Below are 18,885 nucleotides of genomic sequence, written 5' to 3' on the forward strand. Positions count from 1 at the left end.
AAGCTACATCTCTTAAACTAGTTATCATGATTAGTTAAATAACTCTCACACCTCTGCTTCTAGTGCAAACAGCCATAGTTCAAAAATTGCCTCCCTGAAAGCTGGAGTGCATCTGAATCCACCCCAAAAGCTTTAGAAAATGTAGAATATACTTTGAAGCTTTGGAAAAATATAGTTAATAAAATGCATAGTATGTAGTACTGAAGGCTGCATGTCATTTCACAAATATAAAGGTATAGTTTTGATATCTAGAAACAATTTACGCCTGAGATCATCCTCTGTACCGTTTCCTTTTTGGCTTTAAGGATGAATTGATCAGCGTAGAGTGTCGCTGTCTTTGGTGATTCAAAAAGGCACAATCACAACGCACTTGGAATTCAAGGGCGATCAAGAACCATCAATAAAATGTGCAAAATAACTGAATGTGCTCAATCCCATCCTAGAAACAAGGACGCCTGGTGGAAATGGATGTGCAGATATCAAAATCATCATTGACATTTCTAGAACAATTTGCAAAGAGAATATAAAAACTGGTAGTAAAAAGACATTTCAGAATGCGTCAGTCAATAACTAAGTTCCCCCAGTAACGACTCTGGTTAGTGAGGAGTTCACATACCAATAGCTGCCTAATGTTCAAGATCCGAACGTTCTCGCAATCACTCAATAGCAGGTAAACGTTAGAGAGAGACTCTAGGATCTGACCAGTTTGAAGCCTTGTCCAGTGTCCAGTATTGCAGGTGGAAACCAGTTGAGTTTGACTCTCTTGAGACATCGCAGACAGACGCTGCAGAGCCACAGCAGGTTCAGGCTGCCGCACCACAGAGCCAAGTGGACCACCGGGTAGGTCACTCTGGGGAAGTACATCCTCCAGTGGTTGGTGACATCACTTCCCGAGGGCAGGTGCAGCGTATAGTCACTCCAGTGTTTCGAGATGCCGTAGGCAGCGGAGACTCCTCGACTCCTCTCGGACCACTGGGTGGCGCTGTTCGGGTTGCAGTTATACTCCACCCACTGGGCGGTGAAGTCTCCATGCTGCGGCGGGTCCTGCTGCTCCACGTCGGCCCCCCGTTCCAGCACCGCCCCCTGCACGGCAACGTAGACGCCCTCCGCCTTCTTGATGCCCTCCACCCACGGCAGCGAGTTGTCGCAGTCGAGCACCAGGATGAGACGGGAACAGGAGCCGATGTTCTTCTCCCGCCACCAATCCAAGATCTGCTCCAGGCGAAGGACGTCTCCTCCTGGTGATGATGCACAGAGGAAGGAAGGAAAACGTCAACATAAACAAGAACTTTACTGAACAAGTGTACAACAAACTGGCTGTGAGAGCCTCTTACCCGCCAGCGCCCACTCTCCAGAGCGGTGGGTGTGACCACTGTAGAAGATCACATAGGTGTCGTGCCGAGGTCCATCTGCAGTGCGGAGCTCAAACACAGATTTGATCTTGCCCTGCAGAGCCTCCAGGAACACGCCACTGGTGGAGTAATCGCAGCCGAAATTCTCAATCAGGTGGTGGGCGAAGAAGCGCTGCATGTCGTTCAGTATGCCGGTGGAGCGCATGTTCATGTTGTGCACCTGGGCCGGAGGCAGCAGCATGGCCTGGCCATCGGGACTACAAGGAAAACAAGGCAGAAGCAGTGGTTCAAAAAGGTTTCTTCTCTCTTCGCCACGCTAACCACTAAGTGAGGGAAGAGTCGAGCAGACGCAGGAGACAAATTGTGTTCATACCTGCAGTAGTTGGTGGGGATGACCACTGCGTAGCCCACACAGGTCCCTCCCAGGCAATTCCCAAGCTCGTGGAAAAGGCCGTGGAACAGAGACTCCAGCGGCAGGACCAGCAGAACCATGCTGATAAAGATGCTCCTGGAGGCCTGCAGAGCACATATGAGATCAGTCACCAGCACTGCAACCATAGTGTGTGTTCAGACTCGCATGAGTGTGAAGCTACTCTATACCTGCCAAGAAAGAACAGCGACGATCACAGTGGACGCCAGCGTGAAGAGCACGAGCCGCTCGGAGATCAGGCAGAAGTGTCTCACGCCCTTGGAGGCCATGACCTTGTCCAGGCTCCTGACCTCTGACCCCTGAGACCAGCACAGCCTTTGGCATTCACTGAGTTTTGTATGAAAGCCCCATACTGTGATCACAAACACCACGTGACAGATGGCCCAGAAGACGGTGCACAACACAAAGCTGGGGATCATCAGGTACCACTGGTGCAGGTCTGTGACTTTCTGAGCGGCCAGGACGATGAAGGCCACCTCCACCAGCAGCAGAGGGAGGAGGGAGAGCCAGCGCCACAGGCCGCGCCACAGCAAGAATGGCTGCCAGCGCTCCGTCACTGACAGCCCGCTGAAGTACACATCCAGGAGCGGGTCACAGAGGAGCAGGGCGAAGAAGCAGGCGAGGGCAGACGGGTTGACGGGAATGTTAAGAATCCGGAAGAAGAGCGCGGCGGTAATGGCGATAAAACAAATGAAATTAGGCAGAGCCAGGAGCGCCTTCATCCGCAGGGCGACCATTACGGTGGCTAGGGCGACCACCAGCACCGCCACGCTTAGAAACTTCTGGATGTTAGGAAGGACGGTGCTGGCGGCGACAAAGCCCAGCAGCTCTGCGCGCTCTGAGGAGGTGAGGAAGGCGGGCCGGTACCTGGTGCCGCCGAACAGCCGCTCCAGCAGCGCCCACAGCGTCCTCAGGCCCGCGCCGAACAGCAACATGGCGTTGGCCGCGCGCTCCTTCTTGTCGCTCCGCAGGGCGCCGTTGCCGAGGAAACACAGCAGCCCCAGCAGGCAGCCGAGCCACAGGTGGAGCAGGCAGCGGCTCACCCGCTCCATGTTGAAGTAATAGTACAGTATACATGCCAGTCCCAGGACGAACAGGGCTAGGGACAGTATGACCAGGATAGTGGACTCCGCCGACGTCTCCCAGCGCGCGTATAAGCCCAGACAGAGCGCCACCAGCAGGTCGACGCCGGACACGTAGCCCAGCCACCGTACGGAGGACCACACGCTAACTTCCCCGTTGACCTCATCTAACCGGGTCATCGTCGCGTGCAGGCAGTGGCTCACACAGTAACGCAGAAACCGACACATTTTGGTTCCAAAAGTCAAAATTACGCACCGAACTGATTAATTACGGCGAGATTTGGCATCTGAAAAAGTAGCGACACCTTTAAGTTTTAATAACTTGATGCAGGCGCCTAGCTTAGCTTTGGACAGCTAACGCCGACGCATCTTTACGATTTGCCGTCGCATGAAGATTTTTGTTTACTCATCTGATGTCCGGTGTGTTATTAACAGGTTGGAGGCGGAGCGCCGTGAATCCCGCTGACATCAGTTTGAACGACATCCTGCTACAAAAAGTTTGTCACGTCAAAAGTTGTGGGTCTGATGACAAGCGCCATTACTAAACATCCAAAACAGCAGCTACGGCAGTTGTGAAGGGACAAATGGCATTTGCTTTCGTGTACATAACATTAGTTTGTTATTGTCAGTTGAGAATATAAAAACACAATGAACATGGATACTATGCCTCAAGTTAAACCTAGCTTCGCTTTATTATGTTGTCTCCTGAAATCGGCACAATTACTTCCAAAATGAAAGCTTATTTTTGACTGAAACTAATGATTCCGCGATTTGACAAAACGTTTTTAAAACCGTTTTATCCCTCTAAACAACCTGCATTATGTCCACATAGACTTAATTTGTTCTTTCATTTATAAATTTATTATTTGGTTAATATTATTTACTATATTTGTATCTTTTGCAATATTTTATTCACTTTCACTGTACTTGCTTTTGTATTGTCATTTAGTCTCAATCAGATTAACCTTCATAAATAATGCTGTATGTTTGAGATCCTTCTGATCAAGATTTTTCAGTCAGCATCATTCAGCGTTATTCAGTAACTCAGATTCACGAGACAGGTTGCTACATTATTCATGTTAACAGCATCAGAACGCATAACTGTGGTTAAAGTCCTGTCAGTCAGCGTCCGTCCTCTTTGAGCTGGTGGTACGTGAATCACTGATCGAGCCTTTAAAGCCGATGAATGACAACAGTGCGTCTAAATGTATAAGCAGCGGGTAGAGTATTATTTTAATAATTCAAAAGGTACAATACAATCACAAACACGCCAAACAAACTCCTTACATTTACATTCGTTTATAAAAGAGAAACACAACCATACTAGAAGCACACGTTGTTCTGCACTGTTGAAAATCTCGATAATGATTCTCATGCAAATGAATCCAAAACAGAAACATTGGAAGACGAAGCTACTCATTTATCACACAACACGCCTCTTTGAACTACAAATGTGTACTATAATGCAAACATTTTCTGTCTGATAAACGGATATAACCAGAAAGATGTTAACTGGAAAACAACAAATGCCGACAGTACCTTCAAATATTTCTTATCTATTAGTATGCAAAGGAGATAGGAACAACTGCACGTTTGATTTGGCTAAGAAGCTCAGATATGCATGAAACACGTGAACAAAGAAGGCACATTAGACATACACGATGGGCCTATCATACTGGTTACAAAACGCTCATAAGAAAATAATTACATTTGTGACACCCTCTGGGGATTGATGATAAAGCGCCACGGTCAATAAACACGACGCAAATTGAAGTATATGCACCTTCGTTCACGCCAAACAATCGGAACCACATCCACGCGTTGCTTTTGTCCGTTCGTTTCATACGGTAGTGTCCATAGATAAAAACCTTTCTTCTTAAGCTACGATATCAGATTAGGTCTTAACTTCCTATTGCTAAAAATGTATCTGTCATTTCAGAAGTCCTGCGTGACAATAACACAAGTGCAAATACCTCCATCAAGGTGACTTATTCGAAGAGCTCAGGTTTAAATGGGAGGGGGGGGAAGGGAGACAAGAAATGAGGCAGAATATTTTTTCACATCAAAGATACAAAATGGTCTCGAAGGACACCGGTGCAGGAAAGTCCGTTTGATAAATCTGACAACAAATCGACTATTAGAACTCTAAAGCGTAACTACAGATTATTGATAAGTGTCGGGACTACAGGAGGAGGAAAGGGGAAAAAGCGCTATAATCAAGAACACTCGTACCTTTGTTACACAATGAGTCAACACAGTTACAGTTTCACATTAGTAAACCGCGTAATACTCTAATCTAGCATATGGTTCTGAAAATGTTTAAAATGCTACAAATACCACTTTCTTGTAAAAGTTACACAAATCAGTCAGAGAATGCCGAGTTAAAATGGCACTGCCACACTTTACGCTGGACGACACCAATGTTCTGATTGCTGAGAATATAGATTTCTGGAGAAGAAAAAAACTAAATGCACATTGTAAATTGGTTTTGCCACAAAGTCGAGCTGCGTTGACTGCGACAGAAGCAAAGAAGCGCACCGGTCCTTCCATCTCAGCCTTTTCCAGTGCAATCAAAACTATTGTTGTCAGACTACTTGTGTTGTTGTATTTGGCTTTTATCTTTTTGTACAAAGCAGCCTGCCATACTAGCTTATTCAAATAGAGACTGAGTATAGAACGTAGACCAGTGTACTTATTATTGAGAGCTGGTGGGGATGCAAGTAAAGCAGGAGGACATTTTAATATCTTCAGGGCATTCATTTTCCAACTCTTAAAAAAACTAACTATATATCAAAATATATCCATCTTAGTGTGTATGTGCGGTTTGTGTACTTCTGTGTGTGAGTGTGTGTGTGCGTGTGTGTGTGTACCGTCATCCGAGTTGATATGAGAAAATAACTGATATCGGTAAACTTCTCTCTCTCACTTTGTGCAAACAGCATTATCTTTAAGGAGGTGGAGCAGGAGAAGAAGAATGCAGCAGGTTAGATTTGGCAGCAGTTGAAGGGATGGTGACGGTTACAGAGAGGAAACAGAGGAGGAGGAGGGGGAGTCTAGCTCTGGAGCAGGATCGGGTCCTCCAGCTCGTGGAAGCAAGGCAACGAGCTGCCCTGACTCTCCCCGGAATCGGAATCGTAGGGTGTGTCGGGTAGTTCGGTGAAGCCCCAAGCCATTTGGTCGTCCTCGCAGTCGGAGCGCGCGTGCGACGGCATGTCGGCGCAGTCCTCTTCCTCGTAGGAGTGGAAGTCCTGAGGGATGTAGAGCATTTCGGGGTAGTTGCGAGACACCAGGTCGCTGGTGGTAGCCAGAGACACCTTGCGGAAGGCGATGAGATGCATGTGGGAATACTTGATGTACTTGTAGCGCTTGAAGCCCAGCGACTCCACCGCGATGCGCCAGCTGCGCATCATGAGGGCGTGGCGGTTCTGGTGGGAGGAGTCGGGTGTGATGATGAGGAGCAGGCCGTGCAGCTCCAGCAGCTCATGGGCTTTCTTGCAGCAGATCCAGCGCTGGTAAGGTGAGGGGAAGTAGGAGAGGAGCAGGGAGAAGACCACCACGTGGAAGAGCTGGGCAGGCAGAGTGTCGATGGGGTTGTGGAGTTGGCGGAGGAAGGCGTCGACTGCGTCGCCCGCCAGCTCCAGAGGCTGCTGGAGCTGAAGGTTGAGGAAGTCACACTTGTACACACTCTGAAGGAGACGGAAATAGAAGAAATCTGCATGAATTTGCTCTCGTCTTCATTTCCTCCACTTGCAGGTGCAGAATTTAATCAACACTTCAAACACTTCTGTCTGCCAAAGTGATTCACAGGGCCCGCCCGCCCGCCCACACACACACACACACACACACACACACACACACACACACACACACACACACACACACACACACACACACACACACACACACACACACACACACACACACACACACACACACACACACACACACACACACACACACACACACACACACACACACACACACACACACACACACACACACACACACACACAGCCCGAGTCATTACTGCTCAATGAAGAGGCCCTCTAGCTACCAGGCAGAAAAACAACATGCTGTTTATTCATGCAAATCGAGGCTTTCAAGCACGTCTCGACAAGGAAACCCAACACATACCTGGACTGCAGGCACTATGTCGATACCGACTGTGAGGAATTCATCAAACTTCAGGAAAGGGTTGAAGCAGCTCCCCACATCCAGCAGGCGCATTTTCCCCATCTGAGACAATGAACTGCAACACAAACACAGGAAAAGCTTTAGATTTTTCCTCCATTAGTCATCCTCAAATATCAACTTGCATTTGCCAGAACCATTTTGAATGAAAAGAAATTAATGAATTGACTTGTTCTTTACTGCCATCCTGTTGTCAAAATGGCAACAACATGTCGTTTGTTTTGCCCAGCACGTCTGGATTGTGTGTAATGACTGCCGCGGCCTCTAGGGGCCGCTATTAGGCTTGTAGCGTTGTAAAAAACACTTATTCAACACAACTATTAAAATGAGTTGTGGTCAGATGAGTTTTTATTGAGGCAAGTCTGTGAATGTGGTGAAGAATGCAGCTCAGAATGGAATTGGATTAGAAGTATATTAATATGGTCGTAAACAACTCTTTTTCACATTTGCTTCCTCTTGCAGCGTGACAAAGTTTAAGGCGAAAAGAAGAAGTGGCTCTTGCTGAACCTACCCTGGCATGGAGCTGTATGGTTGAGCCGTGACAGGCGCTGCAGTCAGACCCAGCCGGGCGCTCTTCTCATCTTTCTCCAACATCCTTTTCATCCCGCCGTCCAGAAAATACTCCTGACAGACGCTGTGGGGAAGAGGAGTGACATCATTAGTCGCGTCACCCCTGTGGAAAGTGACGTCGCCCCTGTCACCAAAGCACCTCCTGCGGGGTTTAGATGAGTCAGGCCTCGCCGCCGCCGTACCTGCGACACCACTCGATGCGTCCCTCCCCCTCGCAGTTCTTGGCCCAGTGGCTGTCGGCCAGGTTCTTCATGGCGAGGGCGTACTCGCTCAGCGTCTGCTCGTCCTCGCAGTGCTCCCGCCAGATCTTGTCGAAGTCGCCCACTATGACGTCACCAACGAACACAGTGAGTAAACACACATGTCAAAGTCGGAAAAGACAAATTGTTGCTTTACATTTATGCAAAAAGGCGTGCAGAGTGAACTTTAGCACGCCGCGGCTGACCTTCTGAAGAGGCTTCCATCTGATCAGACAAACAAGCCACAAGCAGCAAACCTTCTGAACCTACTCGGTAATATTGGTAATCCAGCGTCCAAAGCTAAGAACATCTGCCGCTTCTCTACACGATCCTCCTTCTCTGCCACTGACAGCGACCTGAAGAGACTCAACCTGAAACAGCCTCTTCGCAGTAACACCAATAATAATGCCGGCTCAAAATCCCCCCTCAGCTCGTCTTCGCAGTCTCCCAGACGTTTACAGGCTGCAGCATAAGCATACTCTGCTGATAAGGGAGAAATCCCATGACCACGGGGAAAAACACTATATCAGATATGCAGAAACAGGATGAGGACAACAAGAGGAGCGCGCTGGTAAACAACAGCACTGCCAAAGCCTACCAGATCACGCTTTACTTATTAACCAACCGCAAAGTCTGCCAGCTGGAACGCGTCTATGCACCGGTTAAGCTCAAACCCTGTGATCCGCTGTGTTCAGACATTGGTCAGTTTTTACAATACATACAGTAAAATCACGAGTATGGGGTTCTGATCAAAGATAAACTGGAGGAGGGCAAAGTTTGCACAATTAATAGAAGAATTTACAGCAGTTGAAGATAAGAAAAGTCTTCACCAGATTTGCTCCAGTGCAGGATTGATTTCAGGAATATCACAGAAATACCTCTCAGCTGAGGGGAAACTTGTTTTACTTTGCCCCATGGTGATCGTTCTCTTCCTGCTGTTTACTTTGGGATTTGAGCACAGCCAAATGGTCAAAGACATTTTTTTTCTTCTCAAATTAAACAAACCAGATCGGCTTAACGGGAGCAAAGCATCCAGGCCGCAGGCAACCAGAGCCAAAACAACATCAACAGCCTTTAGTCTTTAGTCTGCTTGGACACTTTTGGTCATTTGACACCTGCTTTAACCCTTTCAATGAAGAATAGAGCAGAATAACCATCTAGTAAACAGCAACTTGGTGAGCAGGAGATGAGTTATATCAGAATTGCCCAACAGATGTTTTTAGTGTTTCTAAAGTTGAGCTATTGTTCCTCCTCCAATATGTCAAACATCAGTGTCTTCAGAAGCAGCTGGTGTTTCTGTAAACTGGAGGGTTTTTCCAGACTTCCCATTTTGTATCATTTGCATTTAGCTGACTCAGCTGTGCAGAGTGAAGACACAGATTCATCAGATTCATTCCTCAAACAACATAATCTTTATGATCCTTCACTTCAGGATCATTTCATCAAACCATCACTATGCCTCTAGATTTAGAGGCATAGTGGACAATGTTTATAGCTTAATGCGTATAGAAATGGCTGAGGTAGATTTGCATCTGCTCCTATTAGGCAATCACCTGGTTTAGTCCACTATACATGTTCACCATATTACCTATGGAACACCAGAATCAATGATCCCTGACCTACAGCTGGACTTTGGCGTCAGTTCTTATATAAAGCTGTTTTGGCAGACCTATCGTTAGTGCATGAAAACAGTAACCTTCTCCCTCTCCCTGTACGTGTTGTTTGTCGTACAATCTGGGTTGTCCAAACATTGGCTCCTCATGTTCGCGACACCGTCCTGAACTTTGCAGACAGCAGCGGTATCAGCCTGAGCTCTCGGGGCCTTGCGGGCGTATTTTACCCTCCGCTGTGCCTCCACGGCTACCAGGCTAAAACACTGCGCGAGCTTCGAAAAGTCGCGTTCAGCAAAAATAACTGGTTTATGCTTGCTACGTGAGCCGTCGTTGTATAAACAGGCCATGTTACCGAGCGGAGAGCCGCCGTTAGCCTCTCCGGGGCCCGCTGGAGCTGCTTACCCTCTCGGTATTTCCTGCGCAGTTTTCGGTGAACGTTTTTGACGAGTCCTGACAGCTTGTCCTGCTCAACCTTACACGGCGATTGATGTGGAATCGGCATGTAAAACGTCTCCAGCATGTTTTCCGTCTCCCCTGTCTCGGCATTGTCTATGTGGTCCATAGCAGCGCCGCCGTTACTCCTGCTGCTACTGGTGCTGCTGCTTCCCCTTTCCCCAGCTGCAGTCCCACCGGTGTGCCGGACTCACCGGCCAACATCACGCACGCTGATTGGTTGTCTTTGACAAACGTGCTTCGGAACTGACAGTGCAGCGTCCAATCTCCACATTGAAGCGTGCTGGGCGTGTTGCGGGGCGTTCATGTGCACTCTGTAATACATATACTCAAAAAGTTATCGCAAGAGCGCTACCTATGCCAACGCTTTATTTGCTGTAAATTTTAAATGTGTCATATGATTATTTTTGCATTTTTAATCGAAGTTACACCACAATAAAACTGTAAATCGTGCTCCATTGCTATTTTATTGTAGGGAATCAAAACATATCTACATCTATGTTTATTTAAGTAATCGACTTGCACTATAAATCCCAATAAGACTTGCTCATAAAGTACAACATGAACCTGAGCAACGACCCCACCAAGCAGCAATACGTGTGCTGATTGGCTGTCTTTGACTAACGTGCCACATAATTGACAGCGCAGCGTCCAATAACGAGTGAGCATCGTGACGCGTTAGCTGCACCTCGTAAACCCCACAACTTAAAAGAGACGCCAATAACGTCAACGCATTGCAACTTCGACAAAAATCAGTCATTTACTTTATTTATGCTGCTAAGAGATGGCAGGTGATGATTAAGCAATAAATAAATTACACAGTTAATTATATATGTATATGTAAGAATATAATTCAGCACTTAGCTACACCTTTTGGTCAGATCATCTACCATTCAGAAAATAATTATATTTCCAAAAACACTTGAATTGTTCTTTATAGCAACCTAACCAGAAATTTGAGACACACTGGTACAATGTTTCTGCAATACTGTAGGAGTGGAATTTAAAGGTTTGAAATTCAGACATGAGTTACACAGTATAATTTTAAATAAATCCTCTGTCAGAGCAAGATGATCCCCTCTCCTAAAAATAACACGTAGCACATGATGGTGACTGTGCTGTTTATATACTGTAGCAGAAATATTTCCTGAGGCACTTCGGTGCCGTTACTAAAGTAGGTGTCATTCTAGAATATGATCTATCTAATTACACGGTGACAGTGATGGTTGATATTATGGAGCATCGTCATACCAGGCCTTAGTTCATTTTAATCTCTCATATTGCTGTCAGGAGCATTTAAGCGTTTGGATGATAGGTCACCGCAAATTTGAGAATTTATTATTGCTTTTTTCATTCAAACTAATAGGAATATATGAAAGTCTTGAGTCCATGCACCACCACTATGATGGGTTGTATCTGGATTTTCCCTATTTTCACAAACAAAACACTTTACTTCAAGCCTTTCTTGTATACACTTGTGCTGTCAAGGCAACACAAACACATTCAAGTGTGAAAAGTCCAGATTGAAGAGGCAGATGAAGACCTGATGACAGCATGATTACAAAGTCTCCAGCAGCCATTGTGGTCTCAATTTGAACATTCAGTCTGACAGGTGTGAGTTTTGTCCAGCATACTGTGGTGATATGTGGCCAAAATAAGCTGTAACAAAGTCAGCAAGTCAATATCCATAACTTTCACTCCAGGCCCACTACCTGAATGGGTTCACTTTTAATGACTTCTGCTGGCTGGACTTAAGCTCCAGCATCTCAACAAAGGATATTAAAGTACATTTTTGGAGATCAACCCCATTTTCCTGAAGGCTATAACAGCAAACGGAACAGCTAAGGATGCACGGACCGAACTGTAATTCTGTTAAATGCTGTCATGCTTCTCTTTGTGCTCATGTTCATTTAGCTACAAAGACTCTTAATCCTCACAGAGCTATTCCCTGAAATCCTCAAGTCCCCCTGGAGAGTCCACCCCATGCAGCTGTGTTCAGCTCAAAGTATGTCAAAGGCCGAAGTTTACAGTGGAGGATCTGTAAATTATAGCTATAGTGACATGGTTCAACCGGCTTACTCAGTGTTGTGTGAGAGGGAACAGCTTCAGGCAGGCATTGCATTGCAAAGTGTCAGAAAAGCATCAGCTTAGTCCGATTTATTGGTCCATGTCAGAAACGCACGTGAACTTGGCTCAAGGTCTGTCCTTTATTTGGAACCGGCTTCATTTTGGAAAGAATCCTGCCTTTCTTTCCCAGGCGAAGACAAGGAATGAAGGAGAGAACAAGATTTGGCCTCTGTCAGAATAATCCCCACAAAGAATTTCCTTTTATTCTCTTCCAGCAGCCTGCGTTTGTTCTTGGGTAAATATTAATTTCCTGGATGCGGCATGCACGTTGAAAAACTTGACTATGGCATCTAAACAATATGAAATGGAATGTTTTATGGGTTAATACTCGTGTTGTTCAGGTTGATGCCAAACATATTTTAACACTGATAACTGGATACTGGGTTTAAATCAGAATGCAGCCGGAGATAAAAACATTTCAACACCCCAGAAACACAAATAACAATCCAAACTGTCTGATTAGAATCCGGTTTCTGTGTTCACGCTGAGTTTCAGGGTATGACCCCACATCTCTGACATAACATAGCACCTGTGACATACAATACATGCTTCCTTCCACAGACATGGACATCTAATACAGGCCGAAACAAATGACCGCTTACGGGAAAGAGAAGGTAAAAGTGATGTCACCTTGTTCCAACCGAACTATACAATGTGACGGTACGATCTCATTGTTTATCAGTGTTGCTTCGATGTTGTTGATGACTTTGAATACAAATAATTACAGATAAGTAAACAGCCAACAATGCAGTTTATTAATTTCATACAAATATAATTACACACACATTCATCTGTGTTTTTTAGGTGTATCAATACAAACAGCGTGACGCATTATTAAAGCTCTCTAGAGCGGTGCAGGGTGAGCAGTGGTCCACATCTTTGTTTGCTGAGTCACATAGTTACAGGTACGGTGAGTCACAAAGAGAGTTGGTTGGTACTCTAACAACAGAGTTAACAACAAGAACATTATGCAGAAAATAAAGATGTATTGTAAAACTATACACCTGCTTTATGCGTTAATTCTGTTATTCCTGAAAGCGCAGAAATATCAAGCTTACAGAGGAGGAGGGGAGTCAGTTTGAGACAGACAGACAGACAGACAGACAGACAGACAGACAGACAGACAGACAAACAGGCAGACAGGCAGGCAGACAAATAATCACTCAAGTCCAATTCAAGTCTGAGTCATGAGACTCCAGTGCACACGTTTGCATCCTCCTGAAGAGAATATTACACTTTTATTCTGATATGTTTAATATTTTCTTAGATAGAGAAATGCCCACTATGCTTCACTGTCATACAGTATTGATTCAATTTAGATCATTATTGATTATTATTTTTAGCCATTGATAAATCCGTCTTTAGGCAAAATCTTTGCTCAAATCAAACTCCTCACTGGATTCTAACGACCTTCCTGGATATCTTATTGATCATCGTTTTAATTTGTACTGATTCTGTTGTTGTTTTTAACAGGCTGCTTGTCTCCATGACAGCAGAGCCACACCAAAGACAGCAAATAGAGACCAAAGCAGGCCAGAAAATCGTAATTGTACGCTACAACTAAAAACACCACCAACACAGAGGCGTATAAAATAGTTTTTGAGATACTGCTACAAGAAAATGTCTCTTTCCACCATGACATGTTTCTGTTGATGTTCTCCTGTCCACTTTCTGCAGCTAAGTACTGGAAATCTACTTTCTCCGCATCTTGGTGATTCACCTGAATGCCCCCGGGGTGCTGCTGCTCCTCGTCCAGAGACTCGCTGATGGAAGGCATTCGAGCAGAAAGCACTTTGCCTCTGCCTGCAGAGGGACGTTTGGAAACACTGCAAGCTGCGTCTTTGCTCCGATCCCTTGCGGGCCCCTGTACGGCCCTCAGGCAGTGCATGTACAGCTCCACCTCGTCATCTGACAGAGACTCTGTGTCGTGGTCGCTGTCAGAGTCGTCTGTCAAAATACAGGAGCCTCCCTCTGCTAGGCTGGAGTTGTCCTCAGGTTCTGATGGGTCACATGTAACATCCTTGCAGCTCTCATCCTCCTCTTCTGTGTGAAGATGACTTTCGTTTTGTCCTCTACCTGTATATCCGGTTCTGCTCTCGTCACTGCCTCCTTGCACATGGCTCACCAGAGCAGATAAATCACCAAATCGCTCCTCAGAATCTCTCACTTCATCTTTGTCTGTAATCTTAGCCTCTCCTGCTTCATCAGCTACCATCTCTTCTTCATCTGAACTCTCCTCTTCCATGTTTTCCTCCTCTGGTTTCATGTGATCCAACAACTCTGCACCCATTTCATCTTCCTCATCTGATCCTATCTCCATTTCTTCTTCTGTGCATATATCCTCCTCTTCACAAATCTCTGTGTTTTGAATTCTGATCTCCTTAACCTCTTCCTCTTCTTCAGTGTCAATGTCCTCCACGATTTTCTCCTCTGGTGTTAACTTGGTGTCCATCATGCCGACATCATCGGATTTCTTCTCCTCATCTTCCCTCTCTTTCCTGTCTGCAACCTCCAGCGTCTCTTCCTCGTCTGTCTTCTCGGTGTTCTCTGTCCCTACGGAATCTTGAGCCATCTCCTCCTCCTCCTTGGCACCATTGATCTCATCAATCATCTCTCCTTCCAATGTCTCCTTTTCCTCTTCCATTTCTAAGGCTGCTCCCTCCAGCTGCTGTTCCATCAGGTCTCCGTCATCGGTCTCCACCACTACAATATCACTTATCTCGTCTTCCGGTGTAAATATGTTAATTTCCTCATCTTCAACCATCATCTCCCAGTTTCTGTCCTCCACAGAATCCTCCTGTGTTGGGACAATGTCTTGCATTTCAAGAAATGTAACCTTTTCCGAAACAAGATCATCTTCATCCTTTGGAGCAGCGTCAACTTTCAACTCTACAAACGTGTCGATGTTTGTGTGATTGTTACTTGTTGACACATTTGTTACAGATTCATGGTTTGCTTCTTCTCCACACTCATTGTCCATCACTTTAATTCTGTCCTGCATGTCGTTTGTTTCTTTCAGAGACGTGTCTGTTGTTGTCTCATTGGGAGACGCTTCCTCCAAACAACACACACAGACATTCTCAGTTCCTTTTGGAGCTGCATCGTCTCTGTTTGACACATCTACACACTCACTTGCTCCCAAACTGGTCAGATGGTCCGTGTCATCGCTAACATGCACGTTCACGCTCTGTGAAAGCATCGACTGTCCCTCCCGGGTTTGCTTTTGGAGGTCAAGGGTCAAAATGTCTTCTGTAGTTTCCACTTGGAGATCTTCAGTCTCTTGGGGGACATTTGGCATCAACAGATCAGGGTTTGCAGTGTTTACAGTCTGGAGTCGTGCTTTTACTCCTGCTGGGAGGAGGTCAGGACTGTTTTGTGCATTTGACAGTTTTGGGTCAGATATTTGAACCTCAGCTGGCTCACGCTGCATTTCTGAGCAGCTCTGAATAGGATTCTCCTCCTCATGGCAACTTGTCTCTGCTTGTTCGGCAAGAGGACGAGTCCCAGAAACATCTGATGTTTTTATCTCAATCACACTTGCTTGTACTTTGTCAAGGTTGCCGCTACCATCCGGCGAATCAGTGGAGACAGCTGCTCTGCTTTGAGGGGGGCGATAAGTTGGAGTTGGTGACAAGTTGTCAACATTCGCTCCGTGACATATTGGATTTCCCCAATCACATGAACTCTGATTTTCACTTCCCACTCTGCAAAACACGTCACGATACAGTGGAGCCAACACATTTCCAAACATGACGCTCTTGGCCTGACAAACAGGCCCATTAGTGTTTTCTGCTAAAGATGCCTTGCCATCTGCTTCACCTGCAGGGTTGCTGGCACAGCTCATATCTTGCTTCTGTTCACCCTCCTCGGCATTTGGAGGCTCGTTGACGTCATCGTGTTTTCCAGAAGCTGGCCAGTTTGAATGCAAAGCGCTGTCTGGGATATCTGTGACAGGTTTCCACCGTGTTAATGAGTCTGATTCAGCCTCATTGATGCTCTCAGGTTTCTCTGGCTGGGTGTTGGAGGTGCTGCCATGTTCTGGCGACACACACCGGACATCAACAGAGGCTTTGTTGCATGTTGCCAAAGCTTCAGAAACGCCGTCAGAAGCCTGTGATTGTATATTGGAGTGTGTTTCCACGGGGGGTTCTTCCTGCGCTGCATGTGCATCTGATTCTGGAGGGGACACGTCACTTTCGCCATCATTCTCCGCCCCTCGTCTTTGACTGAAGGCGTCCTTCAGGTGTGCCATCCGTGCTGACTTTCGGCGATTTCTTCGAGTGCAGTTCCTTTTATTCTCGATCTGTCCGTCAACAACAGAGATAGATTAATTTCTGCTTACTCGACAATAGCTATGCACTCTATTATTGTATTATTAGTTGTATTTTTTATAGAATAGCAAAGGATATGGTTAGTAGAAGACTGCATACACCACAAAACAGGAGATGGTGAATAAATGCAAACAGCACTGAAGTCCAGCATGTTATACTGTCATGTGATCCTCCAAGTGCTCCACAGGTCTCCACAGAGTCTCTCCTTTCTCTCACATTGGCTTAAATTACCATATAAAAAATCCCACATTTCATCCTAAACTCAGCATTTGCATCTTTAAGAAGAATTCAAGAAGACTTTAGGTGTTGGATTTGCATTATTGGAGTTTTGTAGTCACCACCATCTGCTCTCCATCTTCCTCTGAAGCTCCTGGCTGACTTTCAGGAAGCTGCTGGGCCTCCAAACATTTCACCTCCTCGCCTCCTTTTGACGCACCTGAGCAAAAGAAAAATGGCGTTTTCCTTCTGAACTCGCAGCTGTGAGGCCATGTTATACTTCACCGAATCAGGAAATGAAACGCTCACCTGTGGATACGCTCTCCTGTGATGGTGGTGTTTGTGGCGATGTAATGTTTTTAAAATCAGGGAAGTTCTGACTGTGAAATAATGAAAATGTTAATAATTAGTAAGTTAATAATAGTAGTAATTCAATATGTAAATACAGTTTGAGAGAGAACAATATTAGATGAAGATTTGTTTGTACCTCCTCTATAATGGAGGTAAATGTTGATTAGTAAGATCGTTATGTAATTGTATAAATATAGTAATTACAGTTACATAATTATAGGTCAGAGGCGAAGCTGCTAACATGAGTTAAAGCTCACACAGACTGCAATGAAAATGTTCATACAAATAAGTCAACTATCTTGCATCGTCCTCACCTGACGGTCTTCAGACAGCTTTTCTTCTTGACCGCCTGTTTCTCTTTCTTGTGGTAGACCAGCACGTAGTTCTTGTTGTTGTTATTGGCCCAGAAAGTTCCTCCAGGAGTCTCGTAGCGCAAGCAGAAGTCCACTCTGCCCCCTTGCTCCCCGATCAGGGGCGTGAGGATGAGCTTGAAGGAGAAAGAGTCCGTCGTTCCATCAGTGGAACCAGGGACGTATTGTGCCAGCAGGTCAAAGTGGCTGGACCAACAATCTAAACTTGTTCGGATGTATACGGCCTTGGTGAAGGAGATGTTCAGAACACGGATCAGTCCTTTCAGTATCGTCGTCCCTGGAAGTAACTCGATAGTCTCCAGCTCCACTTTCTGCTCCTGGACTCTTCTGATCAGCTCTCCTGAAGACATTGGAAGACAGAATAGAGGAGATAAGAAGTATTTCTCTGCGTCTTTCCCCTCACTCTCAATGGACTCGCATCCTGGCAGCTTGGGGTTGTCCCATGTGCCAAACTCCTTAACCTGGACCAAGCTTAGGCCTTTGGCGTCGGCAAAGGACACTCTCCTTGAGTCGCATGGTAGCGGTTCAGAATCAGAGTCCTCATCGGAGCTTCTTCTTCGAGGGCGAGGAGAAGATTTGGGCCTGATGCTGAACACAACCTCACCCTCTTCCTCATCCATGTCCACAAAGTTGAGGCCTGGCAAACCTAAAAGGTTGTAGGCACCAGAAGGTCTTGGTTCTACCACGAACTCCATGGAGCTGCAAGTGAGTCAGCGGGAACTGCAGTGCGTCTGCTTCTGGCAAATGACATTCAACATGCTCGGGCTTAACAGATGGAGTCCAGTTACAGATGACATTGTTGCAAAGGGCCAACACTATAAATAGGCCTGAAGGGACTTAAACTATGTACACTCCTCTGCGCTCGGGAGGAGGAAATGTCATCCTTAGGTCTGAGTAACAGACTCAGACACTTAGCAAAAGCTCCAGAAGCTCTTCAACTAACCAATTATGGACTTTTTCATGGTGCAATGCTGATAACTTATCAGAATAGCAGTGAAAACTCAATAATACAAGTATGCAAAAAATACCGATCGACAAAAGCCTTTTCTTTTACTATCAAGAACATATCAGGAATTATCTGTATTTACCAGAATTATACAGTTTACACTTTTATTTCTACTGTTCTCCATTGTTTGGCTTACATCAGTGGCATGTCCGGCCCAGGAAAGAACCCAAACGGTTAATCTTACTGAGCAAATAAAACACATTTTTTAAGCAGTGAGTAAGACTGTTGTGTGTTAAAGGGAAGAACTATAGGCCCTCCCCTGATGGAGACGGGAGCCGTATATAAGGAACTTGTGGAGGTCAGACAAACTCATCAGATGTTTCCTCAGGATATTTTTCAGAGCATGTGGAATTTGACATTAACTTTATTGCCAGGATAACATCGATACACATCTTGAGATACAATACAAACACAATGAATGGAGAGCAAGGAAGAACAAGGCAGCGCGCAAAGGAAGCTTCCCACGCCGATGAGTCTCAGAGAGAAGGGAGCAGCAGGGAAATGATCACTGTGGGAGAGAACGTCGACACGGAACCAGTTGTTCCTCCAGATG

At 45.8% G+C, this 18,885-nt stretch overlaps 3 protein-coding genes across 5 annotated transcripts; all 3 read right to left on the reverse strand.

Annotated features, from left to right (window-relative positions):
• Positions 1-34: 34 nt before the first annotated feature.
• Positions 35-3,421, reverse strand: LOC142991776 (transmembrane protein 168-like). Its single transcript, XM_076141894.1, has 4 exons — positions 1,953-3,421; positions 1,726-1,868; positions 1,335-1,609; positions 35-1,238 (listed from the first exon to the last, which is right to left on the reverse strand). The coding sequence occupies exons 1-4, from the start codon at positions 3,090-3,092 to the stop codon at positions 691-693; spliced, it is 2,106 nt and encodes a 701-aa protein (XP_075998009.1). The 5' UTR covers positions 3,093-3,421; the 3' UTR covers positions 35-690.
• A 645-nt stretch (positions 3,422-4,066) lies between these two features.
• On the reverse strand, positions 4,067-10,131 carry samtor (S-adenosylmethionine sensor upstream of mTORC1). 3 transcript variants are annotated; one of them, XM_076142348.1, is made up of 5 exons: positions 9,880-10,131; positions 7,808-7,949; positions 7,567-7,689; positions 6,999-7,113; positions 4,067-6,550 (listed from the first exon to the last, which is right to left on the reverse strand). In XM_076142348.1, exons 1-5 carry the CDS (start codon positions 10,037-10,039, stop codon positions 5,918-5,920), a joined length of 1,173 nt encoding a protein of 390 aa, XP_075998463.1. In that variant the 5' UTR covers positions 10,040-10,131; the 3' UTR covers positions 4,067-5,917. The 3 variants fall into 3 exon arrangements, with proteins under 3 accessions (XP_075998463.1, XP_075998464.1, XP_075998466.1); XM_076142349.1 differs by lacking the exon at positions 9,880-10,131 and adding an exon at positions 9,561-9,859; XM_076142351.1 differs by lacking the exon at positions 9,880-10,131 and adding an exon at positions 8,135-9,529.
• A 2,720-nt stretch (positions 10,132-12,851) lies between these two features.
• Positions 12,852-18,123, reverse strand: ppp1r3ab (protein phosphatase 1, regulatory subunit 3Ab). Its single transcript, XM_076141998.1, is given in 4 exon segments — positions 12,852-16,360; positions 16,727-16,824; positions 16,914-16,984; positions 17,270-18,123. Coding segments are annotated over 4 exon segments (3,888 nt in total). The 3' UTR covers positions 12,852-13,495.
• Between the last annotated feature and the right edge of the window lie 762 nt (positions 18,124-18,885).

The sequence above is a fragment of the Genypterus blacodes genome, unplaced genomic scaffold (assembly GCF_046128005.1).
Source record: "Genypterus blacodes isolate CSIRO-AG114 ecotype Tasmania unplaced genomic scaffold, CSIRO-AGI_Gbla_v1 ptg000021l_1, whole genome shotgun sequence".
NCBI classification, from domain to species: domain Eukaryota; kingdom Metazoa; phylum Chordata; class Actinopteri; order Ophidiiformes; family Ophidiidae; genus Genypterus; species Genypterus blacodes.